General features: G+C 43.4%; 1 protein-coding gene across 1 annotated transcript in view; it reads left to right on the top strand.

The window, feature by feature from the left end:
- The first annotated feature begins 7,822 nt into the window (after positions 1–7,822).
- LOC306742536 (unconventional myosin-Ic-like) overlaps positions 7,823–16,170 on the top strand; it is a 55,942-nt gene continuing 47,594 nt past the window's right edge. Inside the window, 1 exon segment of the mRNA XM_079224927.1 lies at positions 7,823–7,933. Within this exon segment, the coding sequence (XP_079081053.1) occupies positions 7,844–7,933 (90 nt within the window). The 5' untranslated portion in view covers positions 7,823–7,843.

Here is a 16,170-nt window from a genome sequence, read left to right as displayed (position 1 = left end):
TGTTTATTGTTTTATTCGCCTTTAAAATCAAGAAACTTTCCTGGGTTGATTCTGGCGCTCCCTGTGGACTAAAGTGGTATAATAATTTGAAGTTAGTTTTAAAGGCCACAAACTGAAAGATTACGTTATGAAAGCAGCTACGAGGACTTTCATGTTGTGTTGATTGTGGCGGCCCCTGTGGACTAAGGTGGTAGTGTCTGAGCACCACGGTCCCTTTTAGAACACCTCATTTGACTGCATTTCACTAGTGATGGCGAGATGAAGCTTCCTGAAGCATTGAAGCTTTCCATCCAATTGGTTCGCTCATGTCCCGACGCTTCACGGAGCTTCATTTGCTCTACTGCGCCACCAAGTGGACAATACATGTAAAACAGGCAGTGATCATAACGACACCATGGCTTTGGTGTGTGAAGCTTTAAATTGAATAAATTATGTTTGTGACGCCAATACATCAATTATTAACTTATTCATATTGTGTCTATCTTTATGATATATTGGCGGGGTCAAAATCAAAACTCGAAACAAATTGGGAGAGGGTTGTGATGTGACTGTGGGTCAGTGGTTAGAATATCTGACTTTCAGTCAGAGGATCGGTGTTTCGAGCCTCGGCTCCGCTAGTCCATGTTAATGTGTCCAATTTTTTAAGTAAAAATAAGAACTTTTCCACAGAGCTGGGCTTTTGGAGACTATTTCGCCTGCTTTATAAAATACCCTTTCACAGACACACATGAAGCTGGGTACAGAGAGGAGGGGGAAATCCATTGAGTTTCGCTGCCCCTTATCTTTCAAATCGCACGGCAAACCCACGAAACATTTCTGAATCAGTCACGTGGTACGACCGGCTCGCGAGGCTTCGAACGTCACCACATACGTCATCGACACAAGCCTCGATACGCACTTCACCAAAATCTACCTGATTACTCGACACGCGCATCGAAGCCTCGACACGAAAGGACACATCACTACATTGCACTGTGACAGTCAAAACTTGGACCAACTTGGGAGCAGAAATTATATTAAAGACCCGCTGTTGACAATGTTCCCATCATTTTTCACAGAGAAGCAGAAACTTACCAGTAGTGCCATACTGGTATACTACCTGGTACTGGAATATATTTGCCGTCAGATTGGGGGGTAATGAAAAACAACTGTATGTTTAAATGAAATAATTACGTTTTTAGGGCCACAAACTCAGAAATAATGTTATTAAAGCAACTACAAGGAACTTTAATGTTGTGTTGATTCTGGCGCCCCCTGTGGACTAAGGTGGTAGTGTCTCTCAGCACCAGGGTCCCTTTAGAAAACCTCATTTAACTGCAGCAGGCTCTGACAGTCCTCCAGCTGGCCCAACAATACATCCTGGTTCTGAACAAATACAATCCCTGGACCGGTCCTCTGGTTCCATACTAGTCCTGGTGTTGGTGCCGTTTGCGCTACAACCTCATCCTGAGTTGTACACATTAGCACATGTGTTTCTTCTAAAAAAATACTGGCTTTCCAAAAGCTAGTTCAACCGCAGCACGGTGTTGCCACACGGAGCAGATGTTGCTGCTGGAATCCAAGTTGGCAACGGCGAGCGTGATCATAAATTCATGCGTCCTATTTATAGAGTCTGAGAGACAAATGCAATCTTAATGCCCGCGGTTCTGCTGCGGCAACACAAAGGCTTCTACTGTGGCTCAGGACAAAGATGGTCGTCACTGTAGTGACTCGACACGTGCCGTTATCTTGACACTTTTACCCGTTTAACCTTTTGCCGCCCTGGTTTTTAGTTGCTTGTAGCCTCCTGCAGCAGTTGCAACCTGCTACGGTTACATCACCCGGGATGACGACCCGGCGGCTCAGTGCCTCGCCTAAATTTAGCCTCAGGTGAAAGTGGAGGAGTCTGACGGAAAGTGTGCAGCCAGCAACAGCCAGCCGGTCAAAACGACTTCCTTCCTGCAGTGTGAGCTGCTGCTGAGATTTGGATTTCAGTTACATTGGGTTTTTCCTGCTCCCCAGAGGATATCACTTATTGTATTTTGCTGCCCCCAGTGGCTAAAGTCCGGCCAAGGTTTTCCCCGAGAAATGTCAAAATATGTTAAAATCTACAGCAGATTGTCTTGAAATTCTCCTCCACACATTCATGCTCCCCAGAGGATTAGTGCTTTATATTTTTCCGTTTGTCAAGATGTTCAAGGTCCCCAGGGTTTTTGAGCATGCCGTGAAATACAGTTTTGTTAAGTAGAATGCCTCAATGACTATTACATGTATTTCCAGCTAATTTGGTACAGACATTCATGGCTACCAGAGGATGTACCCTAATGACTAGTGATCCCCTAACCTTTCCTCTCGTACCAACAATAAAGTTAGCTTTTTTTAGTGCAATGTCGCAATGACTATTGCATGGATTTCCAGCTGAAAAGTGACTACACACATTCATAGTCCCAAGAGGATGAGTGCTTTCTATTTTTGAGTGTGTGGCCCTTAAACGTAATATGACTTTTCTTCTCACGCCACCATGAAGTTGGCTTTTCTTTGTAGTACAATGTCTCAATGACTATTGCACCGGTTCTGCTTTTTTTTTGGTACAGACGTTCATGGTTCCCTGAGAATGTACCCAAATTCATTTGCTGATCTCCTGACTTTTTTCTTCTAGCACCACCATGAAGTTGGCTTTTTTTTAGAATGTCTCAATGACTTGGATTTCTGCATTTTTGGTACAGACTTTCATGGTTCCCTGAGGATGTACCCTATTGACTTGGTGATCTCCTAACTTTTCCTGTAGCACTACCATAACGTTGACTTATTTTTTTTATCAACTGTCTCAATAACTAATAAATGGATTTCTAGCTAACTTGGCAAAGAGGTTCATGGTTACCAGAGGATGCACCATTATGACTTTGGCGATCCCCTGACTTTTCCTTCTAGTGTCACCAGCACTTACCCAGTGAAATATCTAAACATCGACAGGACAAAAGTGGCACAATATTGTGGTACAGAGGTTTGTGGTTCCCAGAGGATGTACCCTTACTACTTTGTTGAGCCCCTGACTTTTCTTCTCACACCACCATGAAGTTGGCTTTTCTTTGTAGTAGAATGTCTCAATGACTATTGCACAGGTTTCTGCTTTTTTTTGATACAGACGTTCATGGTTCCCTGAGGATGTAACCTAATGACTTTGGGCATCTGACTTTTCCTGTAGCACTACCATAAGGTTGACTTCTTTGTTCATCTTGAGTGGACTGCCTCAGTAACTAATAAATGGATTTTTGGCTAACTTGGCAAAGAGGTTCATGGTTACCAGAGGATGCAACATTATGACCGATCCTCTATCTTGTCCTTCTAGCGCCACCAGCACTTTCAAAGTGAAATATCTAAACATCGACGGGACAAAAGTGGCACAATATTGTGATTCAGAGGTCTGTGCCCCTGGCTTTAATTTTGAGTTAATGGATTTCTAACTAATTTGGTTCAGACATTCATGGTCTTTGTGAACGAACCTCAGGTATTTTTTCGGGCACAATCTTTAGGTCATACTTCTCTTTGTTAGTCTAATAGTTAGTTTTTCCTGTCGATGATCTCCGAGTGGCGACAGACTCGTAGTCCTGCTTATGGTTGAACTTTCCTTGACACCCATCCGTTGTAATTGCTGCAACCTAAGGTGTGTTTATGGTGATTTACAGCCAGCAGCAACGTGTCATCCAAAGTCCATCTCTCCACTTGTAAAACCCTTTTAAAAAAAGAGAATAGAACATGTTTGCACAGGCTCATGTCTGGGGCTCTTGGGCAAGGAACCTTGTCTTAGGAATTTATATATACATTTATTTGCTCACACACCTTTGAGAGGAAACTACGGTTGTGCAGCAGCGCCTGCAGCGCCCTCTGCAGGTCACATCGGCACACAACAAGAAGACATTTCTGGGCCAAAGAGGTAGTGTCTCTGAGCTCCAGGGTCCCTTTAGAAAACCTCTCGTTCTACTGCAGCAGGTCTGACAGTCTGATCGTGATCTTCACTTACGCTCGTTCTGAAGAAGACTCTTCTCTAATTCTTCTTCTGCAGTATTTACGGATCCCCACAGGGTTCCTCACGTCTACAGCTACTGGTAACGTGACGCCTCCAGAGGGCAGCAGGTCCACGCTCACCTGACGTGTGTTCACCCTGAAGCCATTTCCTCAGGAGATGTGAGTGTGTGTGTGTGTGTGTGTGTGTGTGTGTGTGTGTGTGTGTTCTGGTCCTCTACATCTGCAGCCTCATCGCCGTCCTCCAGCTTCCTGTGGAAACTGGAAACTGCAGCGGTGTTCTGTTGTCGGGAGCCAGATTGCTGCTCGCGGGGAACAAACGGCAATGAAGTACATTATGGACTTCCTCCTCCTCCTCTTCCTCCTCCTCCTCCTCCTCCTCCTCCTCTGCAGGAGACAGCGGGTTATAAATAGCCGGGGGTTATTTTTAAGGCAGCACTTGTGAGATCGACTCAGCCCGGGTCTGATCGGGTCTGATCGGGTCTGATCGGGTCTGATCGGGTCTGATCGGGTCTGGGCCCCCATGTGGGATCTGCTCGTGCTGCACATTTAAATGTGTGTTTCATCTGTGCACGATGACGTTCTCCCAAAATGCATTGCTCTTTCTCTGGCAGATTGTGTTTGGGTTCAACACATAAATATATGACCTTTCTAATCCCACGTTACTCCACAGTCCTGCAGGAGCTGCAGCTGTATTCACGTAAACCTTCTTGACTGCAACATTATTTGTGTGTGTGTGTGTGTGTGTGCGTGCCTGCGTGCGTGCGTGCGTGTGTGTGCGTGCGTGCGTGTGTGTGTGTGTGTGTGTGTGTGTTGGCACTAGCAGGTTGTTCCCAGAGTCTCTGGCAGTAGCTGCCTTTGTCAGCTCATCGTGACTCATCTTCAGTATGTGAAGCAAAGGAAAAACACACACACACACACACACACACACACACACACACACACACACAGTTCTCAAAGGCAGTAATGAATGTGCTTTTACAACCGCTCTGTAGAGGAAGCGTCACGTGACGAGCACGAAAACTCCTCGTCATCAGTTTGTTAAAGGTCGATACTGTGTATATGTATATATATATATATATATATATATATATATATATATATATATATATATATATATATATATATATATATATATATATACATATATATACATATATTATATTATTCAAGTACAAATGTATTTTTGGTTTGTGCTCTGCTGTTGTTTCATCTCACTTTCATTCCACTTGAAGTAACAATGGAGTGTCAGTCACTTCCAAACTATGTGTTCTTATTTTAGAATAAAAACTGGGCAGACGTTGTCGTGTGTGTGTGTGTGTGTGTGTGTGTGTGTGTGTGTGTGTGTGTGTGTGTGTGTGTGTGTGTGTGTGTCAAGGCCACAGGTTTCCTGTTGATGTCAGGCTGTCAGAGGAATGCCTCCAGCTGGGGTCAGAGGTCTAAGGATGTGTGTCACTGTCACTTCCCCCCCTCTCTCTCACACACACACACACACACACACACACACACACACACACACACACACACACACACTGAAAGATAGGATTTTCAAGTTCATGTGCACAAAAAATACAGCTGCTAATAAATATATAAAGCAAAACAGGAGCATTTAGACAAATATGAAACCCAACTTTAAATTCTTAAACCTTCAGAGAGAAGATTTTCTATTTTTCTATAGAGTTATTATTGATGGATTCTACTTTACCTTTTAGGAATCTAATGATTTAAATGAGGTATTTTCAAGTGTTTGGACCGGAAAGTTTTTAATCAATAATATCACGCGACGGACCCAAAAGTTTTAATTCCACAGTTTGTTAACTGTGTACTTTATATGTTTAAATAAATGCTTCTATTGTTCGCTTTTATAACTAAAAAACTAAAAACACAAACTCTCACATTCAGCTCCTCATTCGTCGTCATCTCTCTATTCAAGAGCAGTGTTGTGACTTTAGAGTCACAAAGGTCACATTGAATCATTCATAAAGAATAAAGTGCATTTGAGAACAATTTTCTTTTGCAAAAAAATAAATATATAATGCTTTCCTGTCCTGTTAATCATCCGGCTAACTTTATCTGCACGTACCTGTGTGTGTGTGTGTGTGTGTGTGTGTGTGTGTGTGTGTGTGTGTGTGTGTGTGTGTGTGTGTGTGTGTGTGTGTGTGTGTGTGTCGGCTGACAGCGAGCCAACAGGAATGCAGGAGGGAGGCCCGGAGTCACCAGCCGGGTCGGGGAGGTCATCCCAATGATGTATGTTCATCTGCAAACAGTCGAACACGGCGTGTTGGAGTCAGTGTGTGTGTGTGTGTGTGTGTGTGTGTGTGTGTGTGTGTGTGTTTCCTTGGGGACCGGATGTGCGACGAGAGCTCAGGTCCCTTATTTGTTTTTAGAAAGTTTCTGCAAACGCGTGGCTCTTCTTCATCCTTAAGGAAGCGTCACACACACACACACACACACACACACACACACACACACACACACACACACACACACACACACACACACACACTTAATCTACTGGGCGGTTCTGGAAATGTCTGCAGCAGGATGCTGAAGCCTGGGAGGAAACCCAGCAGCTTCTGGGAAGCGAAACCAGTGAAACCAGTGACTCCTGACCAGCTGGTGCCTTCAGTGGTGGTTTTCAGCTGGAACAGCTTTTAATTCATATTAAAACAATAGAGCATAACTTACACGTGAAACAGACGATGAGTCGCAGCTTCAGACGAGAAACTGTTCAAACTGTTTGATAAAAGTAACGGTTACAATATTGATCTTAAAGGAAAAATTATATTATTATAATGTACAAAAAAGAAGTTATTGATAAATAGCTGAAATAGATAGATAAATATTTGGTAACAGACAAAGGGGAGAAAGCAAAAAGTAATGTTTTAATGATTGAATTTGTTTAAGGTCGTGATAAATAGTGAAATAGTTACAGCTGAAAGTAATGATCAATAGTTATTATTTTGCTAAAAGTAATAATAAATAGTAAAGCAAAAAGTAATAATAAATAGTAAAGCAAAAAGTAATAATAAATAGTAGGGAAAAATAAATGATAAATAGTGAAATAATTAGCAAAATGTAATGATAAATAGTTATTATTTTGCTAAAAGTAATAATAAATAGTAAAGCAAAAATAAATAATGATAAATATTTAAATAGTTAGCTGAAAGTAATGATAAATAGTTTTTTAGAATAATGCCACACCAAGTATTAAACATGCTGACAGTTAAATAAATGTAAAAATCCACTTTTATAGAATCAATAGTTTATCTGCTGATCAGGTCCATCAGAAAGAATAAAGTTTATGATCCACTGAAGTAGAATTCTTCTTTTTCTTAATATTCCGGGATGTTAATCAAGAACAACACACACACACACACACACACACACACACACACACACACACACACACACACACACACACACACACACACACACACACACACACACACACACACACACACACTTCCTCCCATGTGACGTCTCAGGCGCGTCCTCCTCCAGAGGAAGCCTCACTGTGGCTCCGCTCTGCAACAGGTAACGACCGAATCCAAACCCGGAGATTCATCCACAGAGTGTTCGGTAAGAGCTTCATGGATACAATGTTTCTCTTTGCGTGCACACAGCTGGTGTGTGTGTGTGTGTGTGAGATCTGAATTTATGCTTTTCTTGCATCTTTTCTTTAGACACGTTCTCCTGAAATAAGGATTTTTTTTTTCAACGGATATTTTTTGGACAAAACAAGTCGGACTCACTTTCAAGAAAAGGGAAAAGGAGGAGAGGAGGAAAGGAGGAGAGGAGAGGAGAAGAGGAGGAGAGGAAGAAACAAAAAGGGGGCACCATGATGGAGCTCAGGATCCAGCTGATCCCGACGGGGGAAATCATCCTTTCTCCCGGGAAGAACGGGGAGAACTACTGCCACGGCTGCAGGGTCAGTACACACACACACACACACACACACACACACACACACACACACACACACCAGGTCAGAGATCAAATTTGGAGTCCCCCTCTTCATTCGCACGGCCGCCAGAATAAAGTGTGTTGCTGACGCAGCGGACCGGTGTTCGTGTCTCACAGAGGACGAAGTTGCATTTTAAAAGTTGGAGTAATCAATATGTTTGAATAACATTTAATGATATCTTTATATCTCATGTTCAACTCTTTGAACAAGTTGTTTGGTTGTAACGCAACTTTATTGAACTTGATCACATTGACTGAACGCTGCTGTTTGTTCAAAGGGATTCTGGGAATTGTAGGAAATCCTTGATTTAAAGTTACTACGAGAAACTTTCTTAATGTGTTGATATACATATATATATATATATATATATATATATATATATATATATATATATATATATATATGTATATATATACCAGTGGCGGGCCGTGCATTTTCTACCTGGGCCTTCTGTGCCGTCTGATATCGTATACATAAGTACACGCATGGCGGGATGCTGCGTCATTAACGGACAATGCATGTAGTCCACATCAACAAGAACCAGTCACATTTAGTTATAACAAAACATGACAAAACAATCCAACAAAACTGCGGCACTAAGACACCGCACACCCAAGAGCCACGATCAGAAGGAACGATATTAACTACCGTAAAGTTCAGCAGCTAACTCCCGGTTAACGGGACCAGCTCCGGCTCGACGCCCGACGCGGGCAGCAGCAGCAGCGCCGTGGCTTGTTTATGATTTAAATACGACTGCAGATGTAAAAACAGTAACACAAACAGCAGTTCACTCACCACATGCTGTTCACTTAAAGACCATCCTCCTCTTTGTTAAACAGTTCAGTGACGCGGTTGTACAGTTTATCGGTACGCTTCAGTTCTAGTATCAGCTCCTTCTCGAGTACCTAAAGTCACACTGGCCCACTGACCAATCACACGTCCAGCAAGCTAGCAGGCCAGCATGTCAAACTAAATATCTGATCTTCTTCCATAGAGACACAGAGGTGAAATCTGATTGGATGAAAGCTCTCTTTAAAAAAAGCTTCAGGCGCTGCAGGCTGGAAGCAGAGCAACAGAGGAAGACAGGAGCTGTGGAATGAGAAAATAAGCTAATAGGGAAACATTTTTATAATAAATGTAGTATATTTGTGAAAAACAATTACATTATAAAATAACTAGAACTTTGTGATCCTGATTAGGCCAGCATTGAAGGCCCTGATGACCCACCACTGGTATACATATATATATATATATATATATATATATATATATATATATATATATATATATATATATATATACATATATATATATATATATATATATATATATATGTATATATATATATATATATATATATGTATATATATATATATATATATATATATATATATATATATATATATATATATATAATATATAGCCTGTGCAGAGGAGGCTACCCATTGCATTGAGACATTTATGTACATACTTCTGGAGGGAGGGAGGTTGTGATGAAGACCTGTCATATCTCATATCTCCGTGATGAAGACATCTCATATCTCATGTCTATAGGTGTCTAAGGAATGTTGGGAGTGGGCTTCTCAAAATCAATCCTCCCGTGGTAGAAGGTACTGGGCTGACACGAGATTAGGAGGTACAGCGAGAGGAATGTGCTGGTTAGTTCATGCTGATCAGTGAGGAAACAACAGAGACGTTCCAGTACGCCCAGTACACCCAGTACAGTACACATTCCTCCAAGGTCATCATTCCTGTCAGGGTCATCGGGGGTTTTCTCCGTTTGTGATCGGATGGAAAGTGTTTCTTCCTCATGCACAGAGAGGCTTCGTTGGACCTCCTCCCAGATTTAGACAATAAAGGAGATTTAATTATGAATTTAAAGACCGGAGTGAAGTTCTGGTGAGTTCAACAAAGAACAAATGGAAAAGATCCAGCGTGCGTGGAGGAGTTCTGGCAGCAATTATTGGGTTTTCTTTTCCGGCCAGTAGAGTCTGTCTAGGGTTGCCTCGTCAACAGGATACAACCTGTGTGTGTGTGTGTGTGTGTGTGTGTGTGTGTGTGTGTGTGTGTGTGTGTGTGTGTGTGCCGGTTGCTTGAGGACTGGATCGATCACTCCCCCCTCTGGCCGTGCAGAGTACTGCAGTCCAGCTGACCGGCCGGCCGAGGTCACCTTCACATGTTGCGCAACTCTGCAGTGATTTCTTAAGTGATAGATACAGTCTTTCTTTCTTTCTTTCTTTCTTTCTTTCTTTCTTTCTTTTGTGCTTTCTTTCTTTCTTTACATGCCCCATATGTCTCAGTGTAGTCCTGGTCCTCTATAGTCTCAGTCTAGTCCTGGTCCTCTATAGACCTCAGTGTAGTCCTGGTCCTCTATAGACCTCAGTGTAGTCCTGGTCCTCTATAGTCTCAGTGTAGTCCTGGTCCTCTATAGACCTCAGTGTAGTCATGGTCCTCTATAGACCTCAGTGTAGTCCTGGTCCTCTATAGACCTCAGTGTAGTCCTGGTCCTCTATAGTCTCAGTGTAGTCCTGGTCCTCTATAGACCTCAGTGTAGTCCTGGTCCTCTATAAACCTCAGTGTAGTCCTGGTCCTCTATAGTCTCAGTGTAGTCCTGGTCCTATATAGACCTCAGTGTAGTCCTGGTCCTCTATAGACCTCAGTGTAGTCCTGGTCCTCTATACCTCAGTCTAGTCCTGGTCCTCTATAGTCTCAGTGTAGTCCTGGTCCTCTATAGTCTCAGTGTAGTCCTGGTCCTCTATAGTCTCAGTGTAGTCCTGGTCCTATATAGACCTCAGTGTAGTCCTGGTCCTCTATAGACCTCAGTGTAGTCCTGGTCCTCTATAGACCTCAGTGTAGTCCTGGTCCTCTATAGACCTCAGTCTAGTCCTGGTCCTCTATAGACCTCCATGAGTAAATAGATCACCAGAGAGAAGATGGACTGGTTCTATAGAGTCAGAGGTTTTCTAAAGGGACCCTGGTGCTCAGAGACACTACCACTTTAGTCCACAGGGGTCGCCAGAATCAACACTACATGAAAGTTCCTCGTAGTAACTTTAAAGTTTAGATATCCTTACATTAATTATTTCTAAATAAGGACTTCATAAATTAAAAGAAAGATGAAAAAAAATACATATATGTAATAAAAATACATATAAAGAAATAAAGAAATACAAATAATAAATGATTCAGTCGATCCTCATGTGGGGAAATACAATTTAAAGAAAACATTCCTGAACTGTAAGCTGAATAAAGAAAAGAAAAATCGACTAAGTCTAACTTTTTAGCTATAGTCCTAAAATAAAACCCTTAACATAACCTCTCTGAAGTCATTGTGCACGCTGGGAGTGACACAATGGTGGAAGTGAAAGTGTGCTCGGTATCTAATGGGCCCCTTCATGTCGGCCCTTTTAAGGAGATCCTCCCTCACCGTGATGTCGCGATGGAGCTGCAGTGACACCCTGCGCGTCGGTAGAGGGAACGATCACTCCGTGCATCTCTCTCAGGGTAAAGCACCGTGCTCGTGTTGTGCTGCGGTGTAGATATGCAGCAGAAGTACACTGGAAAAAAAAAAACTACATTTAACAGATAAATTAATTCCTACCCGCAGACTCCATTCAAATATCTCGTCATTTTAATGGCGTACTAGTGCGTGCTCTCCCTACAGAAATAGTATCATTCAGGTAAAAGTGAAGGTTTGTTATTAAAATAAACAACACCAATGGATGCCGATTTTTTTCCCCTCTGGATTTTAATAATTCATACTCGGTCCGCTGCTGTGCCAGTTTGGCGGATTAGTATAAAAAAGATAAATGTCTATATTCTTTAGTGCAGTTTGGCTGCGACATGAAAGGTGTGTGTTATTCCAGCCGGATTATAACCATGTAACACTTATTAAAGTATGAGGGAGCAATGCTGCGTTTACTGCGCGTTGGACAAATGGAAGATACGAAAGTGCAATGACGACATTGCTTGGACTCAAATGAAGTGTATCACTCATGCACGAGCTGATTCTGTGTGTGAACTTCCTGGTATAAGTGGGCTGCGCTGCCCTTGAGTTAAGAGAAGGAACCACTCCCACCGGGGTGTGAGAGCACTCTTTTCTTTTCTCCACGTTCTCTTCTGTCGTTTCCTGCATTAATTCACGTTATCGGGAGGTGACGCGCTCCGCTCGGAGAGGCTGCAGTCCGGGGAGGAACCACAAGTTAGCGGGTGAGCCCACACGGTGGGAGCGCTGGCGTGGAACTGGGAGTGGTGGGAGAACACGCACGCACGCACGCACGCACGCACGTTACCTCCCTGCAGACAGAAAGTGACTAACTGACATTCACGGCGGAGGTATCCGAACCAAAACACCTCCAAGTCGCGCAGCCAGCCGGTGGGACGAGGGACGAAGTGGAGCCAAGCGACCTCCTGCTCGGGTTTTATTTTTTATAAAGGTACGTTTCATTCTAACTGTCACTAAGAACAGAAACTATTGAGTTTATTTTGGGAGGGGAAAAAGTGGTTTGTGACGCGGCGGCGTGCCTGAGTGAGTGGGCAGTTCGCCCTGGCGCGTGGAGAGGAAGCAGCAGGAACCACTCCGCGCCGAACTGCGTAAAAAAAAAGTGCCATTTTCACGCAGAGTGGCCCTTTGGGGACCCGTTCACCCGGCGGGACGTGCGGGGAGAGCCTGCCACGAACCAGCCGGGGCCTTTCTTCCGTTCCGCTTCTGTCTAGCATGTCGGTTTTGTGTTAATTTGGACGATATTGACGCTAAAGCGTGTCGCTTTACGCCTGCAAAGCGAGCTCCAAGCCCACATTTAGGCATGGAACTTTCTGCGTGGACTGCGTCGTAAATGTGAGCAAAGAGACCGCAACTTTTAGGCGTGTTTTTTTTTAAATGTTTGAATGAAGTTCGGGGTCTCTGCGGCGCATTTTGCTTTGAAGTTTTAGCCACGTACCGACCTGGCGTCCAGCCTACGAGTCCAAATCCTCAGGTTGGGTTTGTCTTTTTATAGCCGCCAGACAGACAGATTAGTCCAGACCCTGCTGCGGCGAAGCTACTACGTCATGCATGTGTAATAACGCCATAATTAAGAAGTATGTCCATCTCCATCACCCACGAGCTGTAAAAAAACTCATTGGATAGATGTATTTTGTGTGCATATTAGTCAGCGGCCTGTCTCTTTAAAGGAGGTCAACATGCCCACCTGTTTACAATGTGTGTACACCAAACACAGGGAGCACCTGCACCTGTCCTGCTCAATAAACACCGATAACCGGGCGAGAAATCTGATTTCATGCACTCAAAACTGGCCTGAAAACCAAACTCCAATATGCAGATGTTGGATTGGTAATTGGAATGTTATCCTCCCATCCCGCTGTATTCCTTATGGTGAGGGTCAACCCGCTTGTGGAGCAGCTGACCTGTCGCCTCAAGGTCACCTGGAGGGCAGGACCTCCCAGCATGCAGCTGCGTCACCGGGCGGCTCCTCCGGGACGCCACAGCTTGTTACCGGAGATTACGACCAGTTGTTGATTTATCACCCTGCGTTGTAAAAAGGTCCGATGGCGGCTTATGTGAGAGTGCAGGATATTCAGCGTGCACGGTGCAGGATATTCAGCGTGCACGGTGCAGGATATTCAGCGTGCACGGTGCAGGATATTCAGCGTGCACGGTGCAGGATTTTCAGCGTGCACGGTGCAGGATATTCAGCGTGCACGGTGCAGGATTTTCAGCGTGCACGCTCTGCAGCCTTATGCAACGCGTCGATACACTTGGTGGGATCTCTTGCAGCTGTAGTTTCCGTGGCACAGATTCTTTACGGCGTATTCCTCCCTCGGTGCTTTTGGTCGTATTTCTGGCTCGTGGCTGTGAGTTGTGGTGAGACTGGTGTTGGTTTAGTCTGCAGTTAGATTGACCCCGAATGTCAACCTGCTTCTGCCCGGTTAGGGATTTCCCCCTTTCGTATGTGAGCAAACACACAACAAACACACAACAAACACACAACACGGCTCGCCGATCGATAATCGGAAATAATCGTCGGTTGTCATTCAGAGTCGCTCATAAGTGACGAGTGTGTCGCCTGTACGTCGTTGTTTCGCAGTATAAAGTACAGGATTTATCATTATAAAAGCTCCAAAAAGATCTGTGCAATAAAACAATACTTCAAGATTTCTAAGCATTTCTTTAATGATAATTATGGGAACATGTGAACATTTCATGTCTTTCAACCCCCATTTTCAGTTTATGTGAGGAACTCCTGAGGGAATCGTTGCCTCATTGGTTCTGGTTTGCATCTGACCTCCCCCCCATTGTTATGGTAGTTGGTACATTCCTGTATGCCAAATTCCTTATCTTCATGATTCCACATCTCACAGAGTAAACTAGTGAAACACATTATGGAGAAATTTAACCGTTCTGTTGGGGGCGGTGAAGGTTTCCCTGGTCACGGCGTCTCCAGGTGCATCCTGGGAGGAACCCGAAGGATCCACCTGAGGATCCACGTAGGAAACACTGTCCCGCCGTGCACTTGAACTGGGCTCCAGGAAATGGACCTCTTTTAATGTGAGTCCTGTCTGAAGGACGTTTAGCTGCTGACCAATGGGTGGAGTTGGGAAGCCGGTGAGGGATCATGAGCTTGCACCAGAGGGGTCGATGTTAGGGTTCTGACCACCTTACGACATGATCACGACCAGCGGCTTCTTGCATGTGAATACCTTCTAGGTTTTCCTCTGACAGCGAACTGGATATCTTTGAGTCTCGGACCAAACAAGACCTTTTCAGGACGTCGTCTTTTGGTTTTCGGGAGACGCTGATCGGCGATTTCCGTCGTTTTCTGACATTTTGTCGACCAAACCAGGAAAATAACCAACACTGAAAATAATCTTTAGTTGCAGTTTTTATACCACAAAGAGAGAGAGAGAGAGAGATTGCATAGATACAGTCGTCTTGAAGACAGTCTTCCTGATTCAACTTCCCCCAAACGGTTGGACTATTCCCTGACGATGCTCCGTGCTTCACTCTGTAACGGGTCTTGAACCCCTGACTGAACTCAAAGTGTGCGGGTTCTCTAAGCCAGACGTGCTCTAGTTCAAAACCCGGTGGCGTGAACCTGAGCGTGAAGGTACTGACGCTCTGGAGGCGCCGCTCTGATAACGTGGACATCACACGAGACGAAGCCTGGAGCGCGACTGATAAGCTTCTGGTGCAACAGCAGCTCTCGCTCGCTCAAAGTGGAGCCGTGGGCTTAGGACTCGCTCCTTAAAGGACACGGGGGTCAAACATCCGGTTTCATGCTGATGACGCTGGACTTCTTTTACGCCCGATTGGTTGTTTTGCAAAGTGACACAAGATTTTATTCGTTCTTTTATTTATTTGACTTGTGAGCTGGTTTACATCTGTAGACGGTAGCACTTTGGTATAAAACCACAGCTATGAGATCACATCTTCATGTGCAACAAGAACACAAAGGCAGCAAAGACCAGCAGCTTTCACAACATTAACACGGCAGGTGTTGGGTTTTCATCTTGTATACCGGGTTCATACGCTCATGGAAAACCTGGAAAAGTCATGGAATTTTAAAATGGTTATTTCCAGGCCTGGAAAAGTCCTTGAAAAAAATAAAATCCCCAAAGTGTTTTAAAAGTCATGTAAATGTGTTATATTCATGTGTTCATGTCGTTCATTTACGCTGAGTTTGAAATAATGAATATGCTTTTAAAAGAAAGACTCAAAATATAAGCAGGCATACATACAGGCATCTATATAAATGTTTATTCTTTTAATCAAACTATTGTCTCATTCATTTGTCATTTAAGGTTTACTGTATGCTTTGTGTTCTCATTGTTAGTTTAAATACTACATTTACTCACTTTTTACTGTTTACACCCAGATTTCACTAAATGTTTCCTCATGGAAATTTGGTTTAAAGTCATGGAAATTTGGTAAAAAATCATGGAAATTTGGTTTTAAGTCATGGAAATTTGGTAAAAAATCATGGAAATTTGGTTAAAAGTCATGGAAATTTGGTTAAAAGTCATGGAAATTTGGTTTAAAGTCATGGAAATTTGGTTAAAAGTCATGGAAATTTGGTAAAAAATCATGGAAATTTGTTTTTAAGTCATGGAAATTTGGTTAAAAGTCATGGACATTTGGTTTAAAGTCATGGAAATTTGGTTAAAAGTCATGGAAATTTGGTTTAAAGTCATGGAAATTTGGT

The sequence above is a fragment of the Taurulus bubalis genome, assembly GCF_910589615.1.
Source record: "Taurulus bubalis genome assembly, chromosome: 10".
Taxonomy (NCBI): domain Eukaryota; kingdom Metazoa; phylum Chordata; class Actinopteri; order Perciformes; family Cottidae; genus Taurulus; species Taurulus bubalis.
Note: the sequence above shows the minus strand (reverse complement) of the source record. Positions and strands in the feature narration are given on the sequence as shown.